The 16,028-nt window shown below is 36.6% G+C and overlaps 1 protein-coding gene across 1 annotated transcript; it reads left to right on the plus strand.

The window, feature by feature from the left end:
* Positions 1 to 254: 254 nt before the first annotated feature.
* LOC132602115 (protein RGF1 INDUCIBLE TRANSCRIPTION FACTOR 1-like) lies at positions 255 to 2,438 on the plus strand. Its single transcript, XM_060315124.1, has 4 exons — positions 255 to 478; positions 938 to 1,183; positions 1,363 to 1,503; positions 1,821 to 2,438. Exons 1-4 carry the CDS (start codon positions 476 to 478, stop codon positions 2,169 to 2,171), a joined length of 741 nt encoding a protein of 246 aa, XP_060171107.1. The 5' UTR covers positions 255 to 475; the 3' UTR covers positions 2,172 to 2,438.
* The last annotated feature ends 13,590 nt before the right edge of the window (positions 2,439 to 16,028 follow it).

Genomic DNA, 16,028 nt, shown 5'->3' on the forward strand with positions numbered 1-16,028 from the left:
GTAACTTTGATTAAAATTTTATTTTTGTGTTAAAAAACTTTCACGTATAAATAATTTATTTAGAACCCAACAAGCTGTCTTTTTTAGAATTCAGAACTCATAAACTCAAAATAGTTTTTGACAGAACCCAAAAGTTTTGGTTAAAATCCTATATTTATGTTAAAGAAATTCACTTCATATGTATAAATAATTTATTAAAAACCGAACAAGTTATCTCTTTTTAGAATTTAGAATTCATAAACTCAAAATTTTGCTTGTGACTCTGATTATATATATATATTTTGCAAGTGAGCCTCTTGACAAAATGTCTTGTGTAGGTGCCCGAGGAATAATATATCCTTTCCTCTCTTGTGATTCTCCATAAATACACTAACATCCATACCCTAGTCCCTCTCTTTCTCCAATCAAGCCATTATCTCATTGCTTAGCTTCTTTAGTACTTTGTGCGTCTTGAGGGTAGTGTTTTTATGTGATCATGGTAAGTTTTTCGTCTATTTCATTCATCAATTCCACTTTCATCATGTTTCTTGTCACTCTTCATGTAATTGAGTTCCTTTGAAAAAAAGTTTTAAGTTTTACACAGTAACCTATTCTAGCATATTAGTTATCTTTCTATTTTTCTAAAAATAAGGTAACTTCAACCATACAAAGTAGTCATTAGACAATTCTATCCTGGCCAAGCAATCAAAGCTTGGGAGCTAGGTGAAAATAGTGAAAGAAAGAGAATAGGAAGCAGGACAGAGGAATTGTTTAGTGCTTATCAAGTTACAAATAATGTTTATCATTGAGATTTAGGTGTAATTAAGGAAGTGATCACCTGATTGTGCAAATATTATTTTTTATGTCATCACTGCAAACTTAAGCTCTTTCAAAAGCCCATTGAGCAAGAGCTTTGTACATTAGTTCCTAAATTGTCTTATTGTATGTTGATTTTTAGGGAATTCCGAAGCCAGCATGGTTGGAAGCTCTCTTCAGAGAGAAATTCTTTGCCCCGTGCTCAATTCACGAGAGTGCAAAGAAGAACGAGAAGAATATTTGTTGTTTGGATTGTTGCATAAGTATTTGCCCTCACTGTGTGATGGCTCATCGTTTCCACAGATTGATTCAAATTCGACGTTATGTCTACCATGATGTTGTTCGACTTGAAGACCTAGAGAAACTCATAGATTGCTCAAATGTTCAGGTAATTGATTGATTTAACAGTATTAAAGTATGTGATCAGTTCATCTGAAAGCATACTATCATCTATTTAATTGTCTTTAACGAGCAACACAGATATGAATCATTTTCTTTAAATAGGTTTGCTCCACATATTTCATGATGTTTGGATTTTTCTAATAATTTGGTTCATAATTCAACTAGGCCTACACAATAAACAGTGCTAAGGTGATTTTCATCAAGAAAAGACCTCAAAACAGGCAATTCAAAGGATCTGGAAACTATTGCACTTCTTGTGATAGAAGCCTTCAAGAACCTTTTATCCATTGCTCTCTAGGGTGCAAGGTAATTAATTTCTCTTTAACTTGTACATGTTTTACATATTTTTGATCCCCAACCATAATTCTTATTCCTCCTAAGTTAGAATAATTGGGTCCATGTAATACAAGCCTCAAAATGATCTATTTATTCAATCAAGAGAAAAAGTGTTTATTACTATCTCTAGAATATGAAGTAAAATAAATTTTCATGAAATTGGTTAAGAAAGAAGCATCATAGGAATTTAACCATTTAAATCTAATATAAGAAATAATATAAATTTTGTCTGGTGACGATAATTCTCCAGTAGTATGATGATAAATTTTGAATTTTATGATGAACAGGTGGATTTTGTACTAAAGCACTACCAAGACGTTTTTCCATTCCTAAGGAGATGCACAACTTTACAACTTAGCCCAGACTTCTTTATCCCTCAGGACATGGCCGACGATGAGACGGCCCACTCAACGATCGTGGACAGTGACGGGCCATGGGGCTCATCGATGTCCGGCTCGTCGGGATCGGAGAACAACATGATGAGTGTTTTCCCATGCACTGAGTTTGTGAGGAAGAAGAGAAGTGGATTATACGTGTGTGGAAGAACACTCAATAGCTATAAGAACATAACGGATGAGGACATCGCTACTAGCATGAGTAGAAGAAAAGGCATTCCTCATAGGTCTCCTTTGTGTTAGAATTAATTTAGTAGAATTATTCACATTTTACTTTGACCACTTTCAATTAGAATTTTTTAATATTCTTGGCTCACTGCTCATGACCACCCCTCTTTCACACACACAAACACACACAATTTTTGGGATTAATTAATTACTTGGTCGGGGTGTTTTGTCTTAATGGCATCACGTGACTCTAGGTTATTATGTGGTTTTTTATTTTGTACAACATGATTTCGAATTTCTACCATGACATAATAATAGTAAGAGTTTAGGAATTCGAATGGATTATTTTTTCTAGCTTGATTTGTTTACATGCAAGTTGTTGTACCCAGGGGACGGCTCAAAGGTTGTTGATCTAAAGCCAACTTTAGCGGGAGACATTATTTTTTCTGTTCAATATTTTTTAAAAGAAAGATTAACCTATAAAGTCAATTGTAGGTAAAAATTAGGCCTCATTCTCCCTTAACTAGAAGTCTTGGGTTCGAGCCTCAAAATAAAATAATCTTGCTAGAGAGTGCTTTCCTCTTTAATCGGCCTTGTGTGTCTCGAGATATAATTAATCGGGAAATTCAGTATAGGTACCGAACACCGGATGAAAAAAAATTGACCCCCAAATTTTTGGGGCCTAAAGCCCCCGCTTCAGTGGCTTAGCCCTGGTTGTACCAGTACCACTTGAAGTTGGCATCAAATAGTTTTTTGTTCCGTCAAGAAGAGAAAAAAATGGGGAAGGAATTAACAAAATATCTTTCTTTTTTCAAATGATAAAACTTTCAAGAAAATAATAGAGACTGCTCTAGTTCTGTCATCTCACATGATTTAATTACTGATTTTTGTTAGACAGTTAGTACTGATAATTGTTTAAGAATTTATTTTCAAACAACGAAACATATTAGTTAGACTAGTAAATTCACCCGCTTCGCGCAGTCGTGACACTTCTTTCAATACATGCAAACGAAAAATTGAAAGTAACAAATATATGCAAGATATGCATACGAATTTATTGAGAAAAATTAATATATAAGAGAAGTGATACAAATTAATGAAAAACAAATTCCAAATAGAAGCATCCCATATGTTTTTTGTAAGTATACAATGATAGAGTTCTCAAGAAATAGTCCTCTCAATTGGAAAAAACATGACTCATATAAAAATAACTTTTCATGTATGTGCATATAACAATTCATTCTATGCATATAGATTAAATTATGAATTTTTTTTTACTTATACATTTTATCGATACAAAAATAACTTTTCTGGTATATACATATAAATATTAATTCTATGATGCATACTCATTTTTTTTAAGTTAGCTCCAACACTTTTCATATAAGCAGTTTCACACAAAGACGACAACAACAACAACCCAGTGAAATCCCACAACGTGGGGTCTGGGAAGGGTAGAGTGTACGCAGACCTTACTCCTACCAAGGTAGGACGGTTGTAGTTTCACACAAAGAGTGGAACAAAAACAATCATATGCGTAAAAACATATTATTATTATTATTTTCATAAGCAAATGCTAGTTAGAAAACAATTCCTTATCTTTGAGTAGAAGAAATCTAATTGTTGCTAACTCAACATTTAAAATGCATGATTAATATTGTATTACTGTGCTGATTTGGATTCGGATTAGTCGGCCCTCAATGCGAATACGGGACATCGGGTGGGAAACAAAAGTTAAAATATTGGATTACTGGAATAGTGAAAGCAGTTTGCAAAACGCGAGTTTGTGCAGGTTTGTTTATTAACATAATTACTCATCTACTAACTCTACATAGTTATATCATCTTTTTTTCACTTCTCCTTCCCCACGGAGAAAGTCAAAAGAAGTGCATAATGACTTACCTTAAACCATAAAAATCAATTACTTGTACATGTATAGTTTTAAAACTAAATAAATTGGTTTCGAAAACCAACTTGGAGTGGCTCTAAATTACAAATATTATATTAGAACGAATAGGAACATCAAAGTGTCCTATTAATACAGTATTTCATATAGATCATATACGTCTGTGATGTGATGATCGCTATTTTGGAAGAACTCCAAATTCCTTATTGCATTTAAATTGGAAACTTTGTTTCTGCCATGATCGGTGTCGTCGCTTCCATTGTGACCCGATCTCTTCACAAAGTTGTTACCATCACCAGAGTTGGTTGACGTATCCGCGTTTGATGGATTCTGCAAAATTAAGAAGAACATACTAATGTAACAAGAAAAACTTGTTTGATTAAGTGGACAACAAATCAACTAAAAGGTAGAAACTTGAGTAGTTCAACAAAATTAAAATGAAGGAAAAAATAAATATGTTGAAGACGTAACGAAAATTTTACTGCTGGCTAGTGGGAGGAAGCGAGGAAAAGGAGAAAGATGTGGTAAAAAGGAGTTTTACTTGAAAAAGGAAAAGAGGAAGAGATATAATTAAGAGAGGGAGGTTAAAAATGGACAAATAAAGAGACGTGACCCTTGAATTTTCTTAAGATAAAAAAGAGGCAAAAAAGAGTAAAAAAGCAAAAAAATAAAAAAAATATAAATATGATTCCTATTTTTTTAGGATGCCACATCAGCATGCCTTTGTCCTGCATATATATATATATATATATATATATATATATATATATATGATGTGATGTGTTGCATTTAAACCTAACTATAAGCAACAATCATTTACTTAGATAATCACCAACGCTCACTTTATCATAATAAGATATGCCACTAGCATATTAAAGGAGTAATAATAATCAGTCGTTTTTCATTCAATGCCTAGCTAGCACAATTAGTAATGTTGGTATTGAGAGAGATTTAAGTTTTGAAGTTTGAAAAGCACTTAAAATATTGTAAAACTGTCATGTCTAAGGATGATCTTTGTCACCCTCTAGTGCTAATGCTTGAAAATTGGACCATGTACAATATATTTGTGTACTCTAGTAGCATTTCTTTGACTTTGACCCTAACAAACAGAAAATTATAAGAAAAGGAGGAAAAAGTAACCTGAAAAAAAGAAGTTAAAGAAATAAGACAAAGAGAATTAATGTTTAAAGTTTATGAAAGAACAAAGAAGAAAGGGAAAAGGTAAAAAAGAAAAAACATACGGAGGTTCGGGAATAGAGCTACGTTGTTTAATTTATCACATTAGTGTTTATTATTGACCAGTCAACTGACAGCCACTATTTCTACAGTCTAATCATCTAATCGAGTTAAAGTTTTATGCATAATAATTTTTTTATATAAAATAATGTCATCGTATAAGGTACTGTAGATACAATTCTATAGTTAATGATAATCACGTCCCAAAACAAGATAAGGCGTGATTAACACCCGACCCTAACTGATCTTCAAGCTAACTCTTAATCACAGATAACTAAATTGAATTGTCCAACTTAATCAAATAAGCCAACGCTTGAGAAATATTCTACCTACATGTGAGAACCTTTCGAAGAAAAAATGTGTCGCTAGTTCAGTTTGCCCTCAATGTTTGCAAGCGACGGAGACCGTGAAACATTGTCTGGTCGAATGTCACTGTGCAAAGCTATGTTGGATTCAATCAAATTTTGGTTGGAATGGTTTAATAGGAAATTTTGTGCAGTGGTTTGAAGAACAGAAAAAAAAGAATTTAAAAACAAAAATGGAGGAAGCAGTCATGATTTTGTGGAGCCTTTGGGAAGCCAGAAATAATATATGTTGGAACAACAAGCAAAGTGCGCCCTCTGCAATTTTGTACCGTGCAAAGAAGGAGCTGGAGGAATGCCAATTTGGTGGACGAGACGCTTACTGGTGGTGCAGTGAATTCTAAGAATACTAAGTGGGAACTGCCTCCACTTGACACAATCAAATGTAATACTGATGCCTCTTACGATATACATACAGGTTTGGTGGGAGTAGGCATGGTACTACGCGATCACTTGGGACAATTTATTGCTGGAAAAACTATATTCATTGGCCGTGTTGCTAGCCCCTTATTGGCTGAGATCATAGGAGTACGGGAGACTCTTACTTGGTTAAAGGAACGATTCGGTACAACGTTCGTCTGTTAAGAAATTAGCGAATCAGGTTGCTCATTGTCTTACTAGAGCATCTGCTTCTATGTCTGGTTCGATGGAGTGGAATACTATCCCTCTGTCTCTCATTACCGATGTACTCGCGTTTGACTTGAATAATACATGATGAAAAAACTGTTTCAAAAAAAAAAAAAAAAACCAACGCTACAAGAAAAAATATATTTGGTAACAAAATTATTTTTATTGTCATATATTGATTATTGTTGTAAAAAGTACTTTTGGCAATATTTTTTTTTTGTTGTTGTTGCATTGACTTTTCCCAACGGCTGTTATTGCAACAACGTGCAACAACTTTTTTTTTTATTGCCAAAAGTACTTTTTGCAACAATAATCAATACTATGACAACAAAATTAAATTCTTTGGCAACAAAAAAGTTCTTTGCCAACAATAAAACTAAATTGTTTCTAAATATTAAATTTTTTGTTGCCATTTCTATACTTTCTTGTAGTAACGTCATTTATAATAAACTCTAAATCATTCAAGTCTAATCACTAAGTACCAAGAACTGAGACTATAAATCCATAATAAGGCTAAATTATGAGTCTCTAAGATATATTGCATGCAAATGTTCCTCCGGCATTTCCCGAAAGAACTAATGCAAAGAAAATAAATACTACTGTGTCTGAGTCTCCACAGAGAAGAGAAGAGGGGAAAATGCTGAGCTGAAGGCGAATCTTAATCGGCATTGCTTGGAATGTAGTTAGCAATATCTGCATTCAAGGAAACTAAAACAAGACCTTGCGGGCTAAATACACAACAAGATACCTGACAAGTTTTATAGACTACCTCCTATAAAGGTAGGGCGAGACTTTCTTAATATCATAGTACAAGAGAAAGAAAGATGATAGGAAATCATATAGTTCATTTAAAGTCTGAAAACATGTAATATGATCACAGGAAATCATATAAATTTTATGCTACAGAGGTGATGTGCGACGCACAATCATCGGGCCAGGCTAAGCTAACCGGACTTTTTCAAGGTCTACATGGTTGCAGCTCCGATCTTGAGACATTCTATATATTTTGTCAGTTTTAAGTATTTTTTTAATCTATTCTATTGCTCCATTAAGTCCCATATCATATCGTACGTCCATAAACACATTCCAAGCACTGTGTTATCCTCAACTGATTCTTAACTAGCTACAATACATTACGACGTGTTACATTTTTTCCCCTTATGTCCAGGGGCGGATCCACACCATTGGGTGTGGGTTCGCCGGAACCCAACTTTTATCCGAACCTTGTATTTATAATGTGAAACCCTTCAAATATATAAGAAATTTGAGCTGAGAACCCACTAACAACATACACTGTCAGCTGAGAACCCATAAGCTTCAAATCCTGAATTCGCCTCTGCTTAAGTCACATTCCTCCTCGAATATCGAATTTGATCATTCTTGAGTTTCAAAAGATATACGTACGTACAAAAACGACTTCTCGTACAACGACGATTCGTTCCCACAATATACCACATCAAGATGCACTATATGTTCCATAGCTATGCCACATTAATTAAACACAAATATATTACGCATATACCTTCACACGTTATATCCGTTAACGCGTACAATTTCTTCTGTTTTAATCCCAATATTTAATTTCACTACTTTTTTGGAATAGGTATATTGTGGGATTCACAGATTTGATGCATGCAACGATGTCTATTTTGGTGTTTGTGGCGATTGCATTTTCGGATCATAGAGTGAGGCTTTGTACCTTTTCTTTAATGCTGGGAGTTATTTGCAGTGGACTTTTTCTTGTTTTTCCCAATACTTGTATGTCTGTGTAGGAGAATGAAACTAAGGGGACTAAATTGTACACACTCAAAGTATTTAGTAGTAAGTGTAAATATGAGTATATATAGTTGTAATTGTACCAGATGTAAATAATAATAAGAAAATATGATTCATGCCCAATTTCTCCTCTTTCTCTCTCTTGTATGAATGTATCTTGTTCATCTCTAATCTGGCCCTTTCCCAGTTAATTCTTTACAATTACTTATTGTTCCGCTGCTACAATTCGATAAACAACATGGTATCAGAGCCTTCACTGCAAGATCAGTGATAATTTGTTTCAATTTGTAACCTAGGGTTTTGAAATTGCAAGAAATTGAAGATACAAGAAATTGAGCAACACAATGACAAGAGAAGGTTTGGTGAACTCAACACCGCCCAATTCTGCAAACAATGTGAACTCAACACTGCCTAATGCTGCAAACAATGTCAACAATACGCAAAATAATCAAGGTACATGTCCACTCAATTTACAAATCTAGGGTTAGATATTGATTATAATCACCCTCTGTATTTGTCACCTGCTGATCAAAGTGGAATTCAAATTATATCGTTTCAATTAACTGGAATCGAAAACTATTCAATTTGGTACAGATCGATGCGTATTGCACTACTAGGAAGAAATAAACTAGGGTTAGTAGACGATTCATGTAGTAAGGATAAGTTTGATGAATCCATGTGGCAAAGATGGGAACGTGTGAATGCTATTGTTCTATCCTGGATACTAGGATTTGTAGAGAAAGCTATGCTAGGAGGAATTATGTATGCAACTTGTGCACAATCTGTTCGGGATGATCTGTATGAGAGATTTCACAAAATAGATGGATCTAGAACCTTCAATGTGTATAAGGAAATAACTACTAGTACACAAGGTACAACCTCTGTAAGTGCATATTTCTCTAGCTTAAAGGATTTATGGGAAGAATTTGAAGCATTAATTCCCATTCCAAGTTGTAACTGTGAGAAGACTAAGGAGTTTGTGATGCATTTACAAAAATTGAAGCTATATCAATTTTTAATGGGTCTAAATGAGAGTTACAATCAAACTAGAAGCCAGATTCTGTTAATGTGTCCAATGCCTACAATAAATCAAGCATATGCTATGGTGTCTAGTGATGAGGGGCAAAAGTCAATTGCTGCAGCATCAATATACATGGGAAATAATCCTGGTAATGTGAGTAATGTGGAATTAGCAATGTACTCGAGGCATCAAGGTGCTGGAAATCAGAAGTTCAAGAGAAGCTTCAATCAGTCTCAACAGTCTCAACAACAAGGACAACTAGGGTTATACTGTGAAATATACAAAATGAAGAATCATTCAACTGAGAAGTGCTATAAAGTGGTTGGCTATCCTCAGGACTATAGACTTAAGAAAAAAGTGTATAGTCAAGGGTCTGAGAATAACTATAGACAACAACAAGGATCCAACAATTATCAGAACAATCACACTGGAATGTCAGTCGCTTGCAATGCAATTGCTGAAGGTGAAGGACAGTCTAACATGAAAAATTCTGGACAAGTGCAAAAGAGTAATATGTACTCTCAACCTACAAATAGCACAGAGGCAATTCAAAGTCAGGGAATGCAGATGGGACCTTATCTATATGGTTTCTCCAAAGGACAATATGAGCAAATTGTCAACATTTTGAAAGGTAAAGGGGCAGAGAATGATACTGCTCTCAGCTGTGGCTGCAGGGATTCAACATTTCCTGTTTAATTTAAATAAGAGTGATTCTGCATTATTAGTGTCTAATAATCTAAAACAGTGGATTATAGATACAGGGGCTACCAATCACATGGTAGCTGATAAGACCTTACTCAATGGTAATTCAATTATTCAAGTTAAAACACCTAAAATGGTACATTTGCCTAATGGTGAAGTTGCTACTGTAACACATACTGGATCTAGTACAATTTCAAAAAGAAGTACCCTCACAAATATGTTTCACATTCCCCAGTTTCAATATAATCTCATGTCTGTTTCTCAAATAACCAGAGAATTAAATTGTTTTGTTTCCTTCTTTCCTAATTTCTGTATGTTTCAGGATCTTTACACTGGGATGGTGAAGGAGATTGGTAGGCTTGAAAATGGGCTATACGTTCTTATCAATGAATCTCACAAGCAGAAAAGGATAGTAGCCTTTACAGCAAATTCTAAATCTCTAACTGGTAACAGTAAACAGTTTACTAATACTGAAATAACACTGTGGCACAAAAGGCTTGGTCACATATTTGCTAGTTCATTGAATAAGCTGCTACATGTAAGCATAGAGTCAATTACTAAACTGCTTGGCAGTTGTATTGTTTGTCCTTGTGCAAAACAATGTAGACAAAAATTTCCTTCAAGTTCTATCACAACTAATGCTGTGTTTGATATGTTACATATGGATGTATGGGGGCCATACAAAGTGGCCACTCATGATGGAAACAAGTTTTTCTTAACTATAGTAGATGATTTCTCTAGGATGACTTGGGTGTTTTTATTAAAATTGAAGTCTGATATATGTGTAGTTATAAGATATTTCCTTAGATATGTTCAGACTCAGTTTAACACCACTGTTAAGTGTGTTAGAACAGATAATGGAACAGAGTTCCTTAATCATGTATGTAATGAGCTGTTTAAAAGCTTAGGTATTATTCATCAAACCAGTTGTGTCTATACTCCTCAACAAAATGGAGCTGCTGAAAGAAAGCATAGACATATACTGGAAGCAACAAGGGCCATAAGGTTCCAAGGGAAAATTCCCATAAAATTTTGGGGACTATGTGTACAAACAACAATCTACCTTATAAACAGAATGCCAAGTGCAGTTATTAAAAATAAATCTCCTTATGAGATACTTTATAATAAAATGCCAAAATTAGAACATCTGATAGTAATAGGATGTCTAAGCTTTGCCAAAAGACTACAAGAAACTGATAAAATGTTTTCTAGGTCTAGAATATCAGTGATGATGGGATACTCTGCTATACAAAAAGGCTATGTTTTGTATGATATGGAAGACAGAAACCCCTTTGTAAGCAGGGATGTGTTATTCAGAGAGGATGTCTTTCCCTTTGAAACTGGAATTCCTACAACTCATCCTACAACAACAGGTAGAGTACCTACCAGTATACAAACTGAGTGGTATCTGGGAGATCATACAGGGACTGAGTATAATAACCAAAGTACTAACTTAAGACAGTTAGGTCAAAATAATTCAACAAGGATCAGGGAAAATGTGATGGATATGTCTCTAAATGACGTCTCCAGTCCTGATGATATGGAGAACTCATTAGCTAAAAGTCCATTAACTAACCAACATAATCCTCAACCTCCACCTCTAGTTACATAGATTCAGTTGCAGAACAACCTGTGAGACAATCTAGTAGACCTAAGAAAACACCAACTTGGATGAAAGATTCTGTATCACTGAATATTACTAAAGATGTAGCTTATCCTATAACAAACAACATGTCATATCAAGGACTATCTTATAGGTACAAACAGTACATAGCTGCTATGTCTAGTGTTACTGAACCTAGAACATATGCAGAAGCAATAAAAGACCCAAGATGGGTCAAAGCAATGCAGACAGAAATAGAGGCTTTAGAAGGTAATCAGACATGGGCAACAGTCCCTCTTCCTCAAGGTAAACAACCTATTGGTTGTAAATGGATATATAAAATTAAGTACTTGGCTAATGGTGAAATAGAAAGATTTAAAGCTAGATTAGTAGCCAAAGGATATAGCCAAAAGGAAAGAATTGATTACCAAGAAACTTTTTCCCCTGTAGTCAAAATGAAAACAGTTAGGACTGTACTGTCCCTAGTAGCTATAAATCAGTGGCATGTACACCAAATGGATGTATACAATGCCTTCTTACAAGGTGACTGTATGATGAAATTTACATGGAATTACCCCAAGGTTTCAAGACTCAGGGGGAGAACATGGTATGTAGACTCTTGAAATCTTTGTATGGACTTAAACAAGCTCCAAGACAATGGAATGCTAAACTAACAGAAGCATTAATAAAAGCACAGTTTAAACAAAGTCACTATGATCACTCCTTGTTCATAAAACAAACCGAAAGGGGAATTACTATAATCCTTGTATATGTAGATGATATGCTAGTTACAGGAAGTAGTTTACAGTTAATTAAAGAAGCAAAAGAAATGTTACAGGAAGCATTCAAGATAAAAGATCTAGGGGAACTTAAATACTTTCTTGGTATTGAGTTTGCTAGAACTGATAAAGGAATTTTAATGCATCAAAGGAAATATGTGATGGAGTTAATAGCTGAAACTGGATTATCAGCAGCTAAGCCTGCAATCACTCCTATAGATACTGAGTATGATGAGCATGAAAGACTAGCTGATAAAACTTGTTCAAAGAAAGTTGGAAAGAATACAGTAACTGATAGATTAGCTGATCAAGGAAAATATCAAAGAGTTATAGGGAAATTATTATACCTTACAATGACTAGGCCAGATATAGCATACAGTGCACAAACTTTAAGTCAATTTTTACAATAACCTAAACAGTCTCACATGGAATCTGCTATTAGAATAATCAAGTATTTAAAGAATCAGCCTGGGCAAGGTATTCTATTATCTAGCAAGAACAGTCCTATATTGACTGCTTACTGTGATGCTGATTGAGCATCCTTTCCTATATCCAGAAGATCTGTCACTGGATATCTTGTCAAACTAGGAGATTCTTTGATCACTTGGAAATCAAAGAAACAAACAACTGTATCTAGAAGCTCTGCAGAGTCAGAGTATAAGAGTTTAGCTTCTACCATCTCTGAACTTATATGGCTAATTAGTCTACTTAAAGAATTTGGAGTAAAAAATCAAGAGTCAGTAAAAATCTTTTGTGATAACAAAGCTGCATTACAAATAGCAGCCAACCCAGTATATCATGAAAGGACAAAGCACATAAAAATAGAGTGTCACTTTATAAGGGGAAAAATTGTTCAAGGCTTGGTATCCACTGAATACATTTCTATTCTTGAACAGCCAGCTGATATCCTAACTAAAGGATTAACCAAGAAGCAACATGAATATCTAATGACCAAACTAGGTATGTTGAACATTTTTCAAGTACTCCCTACCTAGTTTGAGGGGGAGTGTAGGAGAATGAAACTAAGGGGACTAAACTGTACACACTCAAAGTATTTAGTAGTAAGTGTAAATATGAGTATATATAGTTGTAATTGTAGGAGGAGTTTCACTTTTGGATTTTGCAAGAGCTTTTGGGTTGGTGATAGCCAGTTCGAGTTTCCCAAAGAAGAAGGAGCACTTGATAACCTTCCGTAGTTCGGTGGCTAAAACTCAGATAGATTTTTTACTCCTTAGGAAGGATGATAAAGGTATGTGCAAAGACTGTAAGGTCATTCCGAACGATAACCTTACAACCCGTCATAAGCTCTTAGTGATGGATTTAGGGATCAAGATGACGAGAAAAAAGAGGGTCGGGGATGACCGACCTAGGATCAGATGGGGGAGTTTGACCACGACTAATGCCTTGGAGATGGGAGAGAAATTGAAGGACATGGGGGCTTGGGATAGTAGTGAGGATGCGACCAGTATGTGGGATAGGACGGCTAGTTGCATTAGGGTTGTAGCAAGGGAAGTGTTGGGGGTCTCGTCAGGTAGCCGTGGTCGGCATCGAGGGGACTGGTAGTGGAATGGAGAAGTGCAAGGGAAGGTGGAAGCAAAGAAGGTGGCGTATGCGAAGTTGATAGAAAGCAAGGATGAGGTGGAGAAGTGGACGAATAGGGAACTTTATAAGATAGCGAGGAAGGAGGCTAAGTTGGCGGTTTCGACGGCAAAAACGGCAGCTTTTGAACGTCTTTATGCTGGACTAGAAGAGAAAGGCGGGGATCAGAAATTGTTCAGGCTAGCCAAAGCGAGGGAGAGAAGGACACGTGATTCTGATCAGGTGAAGTGCATCAAGGACGAGCATGGAAAAGTATTGGTAGAAGAGACTCTCATTAAACGGAGATGGCAGTCATACTTCCACAAACTCTTGAATGAAGGAGGGGACAGAGACATTGTGTTGGGAGATTTGGAACATACAGGAAGACGTCACGATTTTGGGTATTGCCGGAGTATTAAGTTTGAGGAGGTTAAGAGTGCTGTTCGTAGGATGCGCAGGGGAAGGGCGACCGGACCGGACGAGATTCCAGGTGAATTTTGGAAGAGCGCGAGCTCGGTAGGTTTGGAGTGGCTAACTAGGTTGTTTAATGTCATCTTTAAGACGGCAAGGATGCCCGAAGAATAGAGGTCGAGCGTAATGATCCCTCTGTACAAGAACAAGGGGGATATCCAGAGTTGCAACAACTATAGAGGTATCAAGCTGCTAAGCCATACCATGAAAGTGTGGGAAAGGGTGGTGGAGATGAGGGTGAGGAGAGGCGTGTCTATTTCAGAGAACCAGTTCGGATTCATGCCGGGACGCTCAACTACAGAAGCCATCCATCTTGTGAGGAGACTGGTGGAGCAGTATAGGGAGAGGAAGAGGGATTTACACATGGTATTGATCGACCTAGAAAAGGCTTACGACAAAGTTCCAAGAGAGATCCTATGGAGATGTTTGGAGGCTAAAGGTGTACCTGTGGCGTACATTAGAGTGATCAAGGACATGTATGAGGGAGCCAAAACCAGGGTAAGGACAGTAGGAGGGGACTCAGAGCACTTCCCAGTTGTGATGGGGTTGCATCAAGGATCAACTCTTAGTCCGTTTTTATTTTCCTTGGTGATGGATGGATTGACGCGACAAATTCAAGGTGAGGTGCCATGGTGTATGCTTTTCGCGGATGACATAGTCCTGATCGACGAGACTCGTAGTGGAGTTAACGCTAAGCTGGAGGGTTGGAGACATACCTTGGAGTCTAAAGGGTTTAAGCTGAGTAGGACCAAGACAGAGTACTTGGAGTGCAAGTTCAGTGAAGCACCTCAGGAGGTTGGCGTGGAAGTTAGGCTTGGTACCCAGACCATCCAGAAGAAAAGTAGTTTCAAGTATCTTGGGTCTATCATGCAAGGCAGCGGGGAGATTGACGAGGATGTCACACATCGTATTAGGGCAGGGTGGATGAAATGGAGGCTCGCTTCCGGAGTGCTATGTGACAAGAAAGTGCCATCACAACTTAAGGGCAAGTTCTACAAAGTGGTGGTTAGACCGACTATGTTGTATGGGGCGGAGTGTTGGCCAGTTAAGAACTCTCACGTTCAAAAGATGAAAGTTGCCGAGATGAGAATGTTGAGATGGATGTGTGGGCACACCAGGAGTGACAGGATTAGGAATAAGGCTATTCGGGATAAGGTGGGAGTGTCCTCGGTGGAAGACAAGATGCGGGAAGCGAGACTGAGATGGTTTGGGCATGTGAAGAGGAGAGACACGGATGCCCCAGTGCGGAGGTGTGAGAGGTTAGCCATGGATGGTTTCAGAAGAGGTAGGGGTAGGCCGAAGAAATATTGGGGAGAGGTGATTAGACAGGACATGTCGCAGTTACTGCTTAGCGAGGACATGACCTTAGATAGGAGGGTGTGGAGGACCCACATTAGGGTAGAAGGCTAGTAGATAATCTCGTTATCCTTCCTTATTAGTAGGCGCATTATCGCAGTATAATTTCTTGTGCTCTGATTTCTGCTATTATCTGTTATTTCCTGTATTTTGATTATTCTATCTTATCTGTGTCGCTTTCGTTATTTGCATTTACATATCGCTTTGAATTTCTTAGTCTTATCTGACCTCGTTTTATGTTTTTTATGCTTTTTATTGAGCCGAGGGTCTTTCGGAAACAGCCATCCTACCTTGGTAGGAGTAAGGTCTGCGTACACTCTACCCTCTCCAGACCCCACGGTGTGGGATTCCACTGGGTTTGTTGTTGTGGTTGTTGTTGTATAGTTGTAATTGTACCAGATGTAAATAATAATAATAAGAAAATATGATTCATGCCCAATTTCTCCTCTTTCTCTCTCTTGTATGAATGTATCTTGTTCATATCTAATCTGGCCCTTTCCCAGTTAATTCTTTAC

This window comes from Lycium barbarum, chromosome 7 (assembly GCF_019175385.1).
Source record: "Lycium barbarum isolate Lr01 chromosome 7, ASM1917538v2, whole genome shotgun sequence".
Lineage (NCBI taxonomy): Eukaryota > Viridiplantae > Streptophyta > Magnoliopsida > Solanales > Solanaceae > Lycium > Lycium barbarum.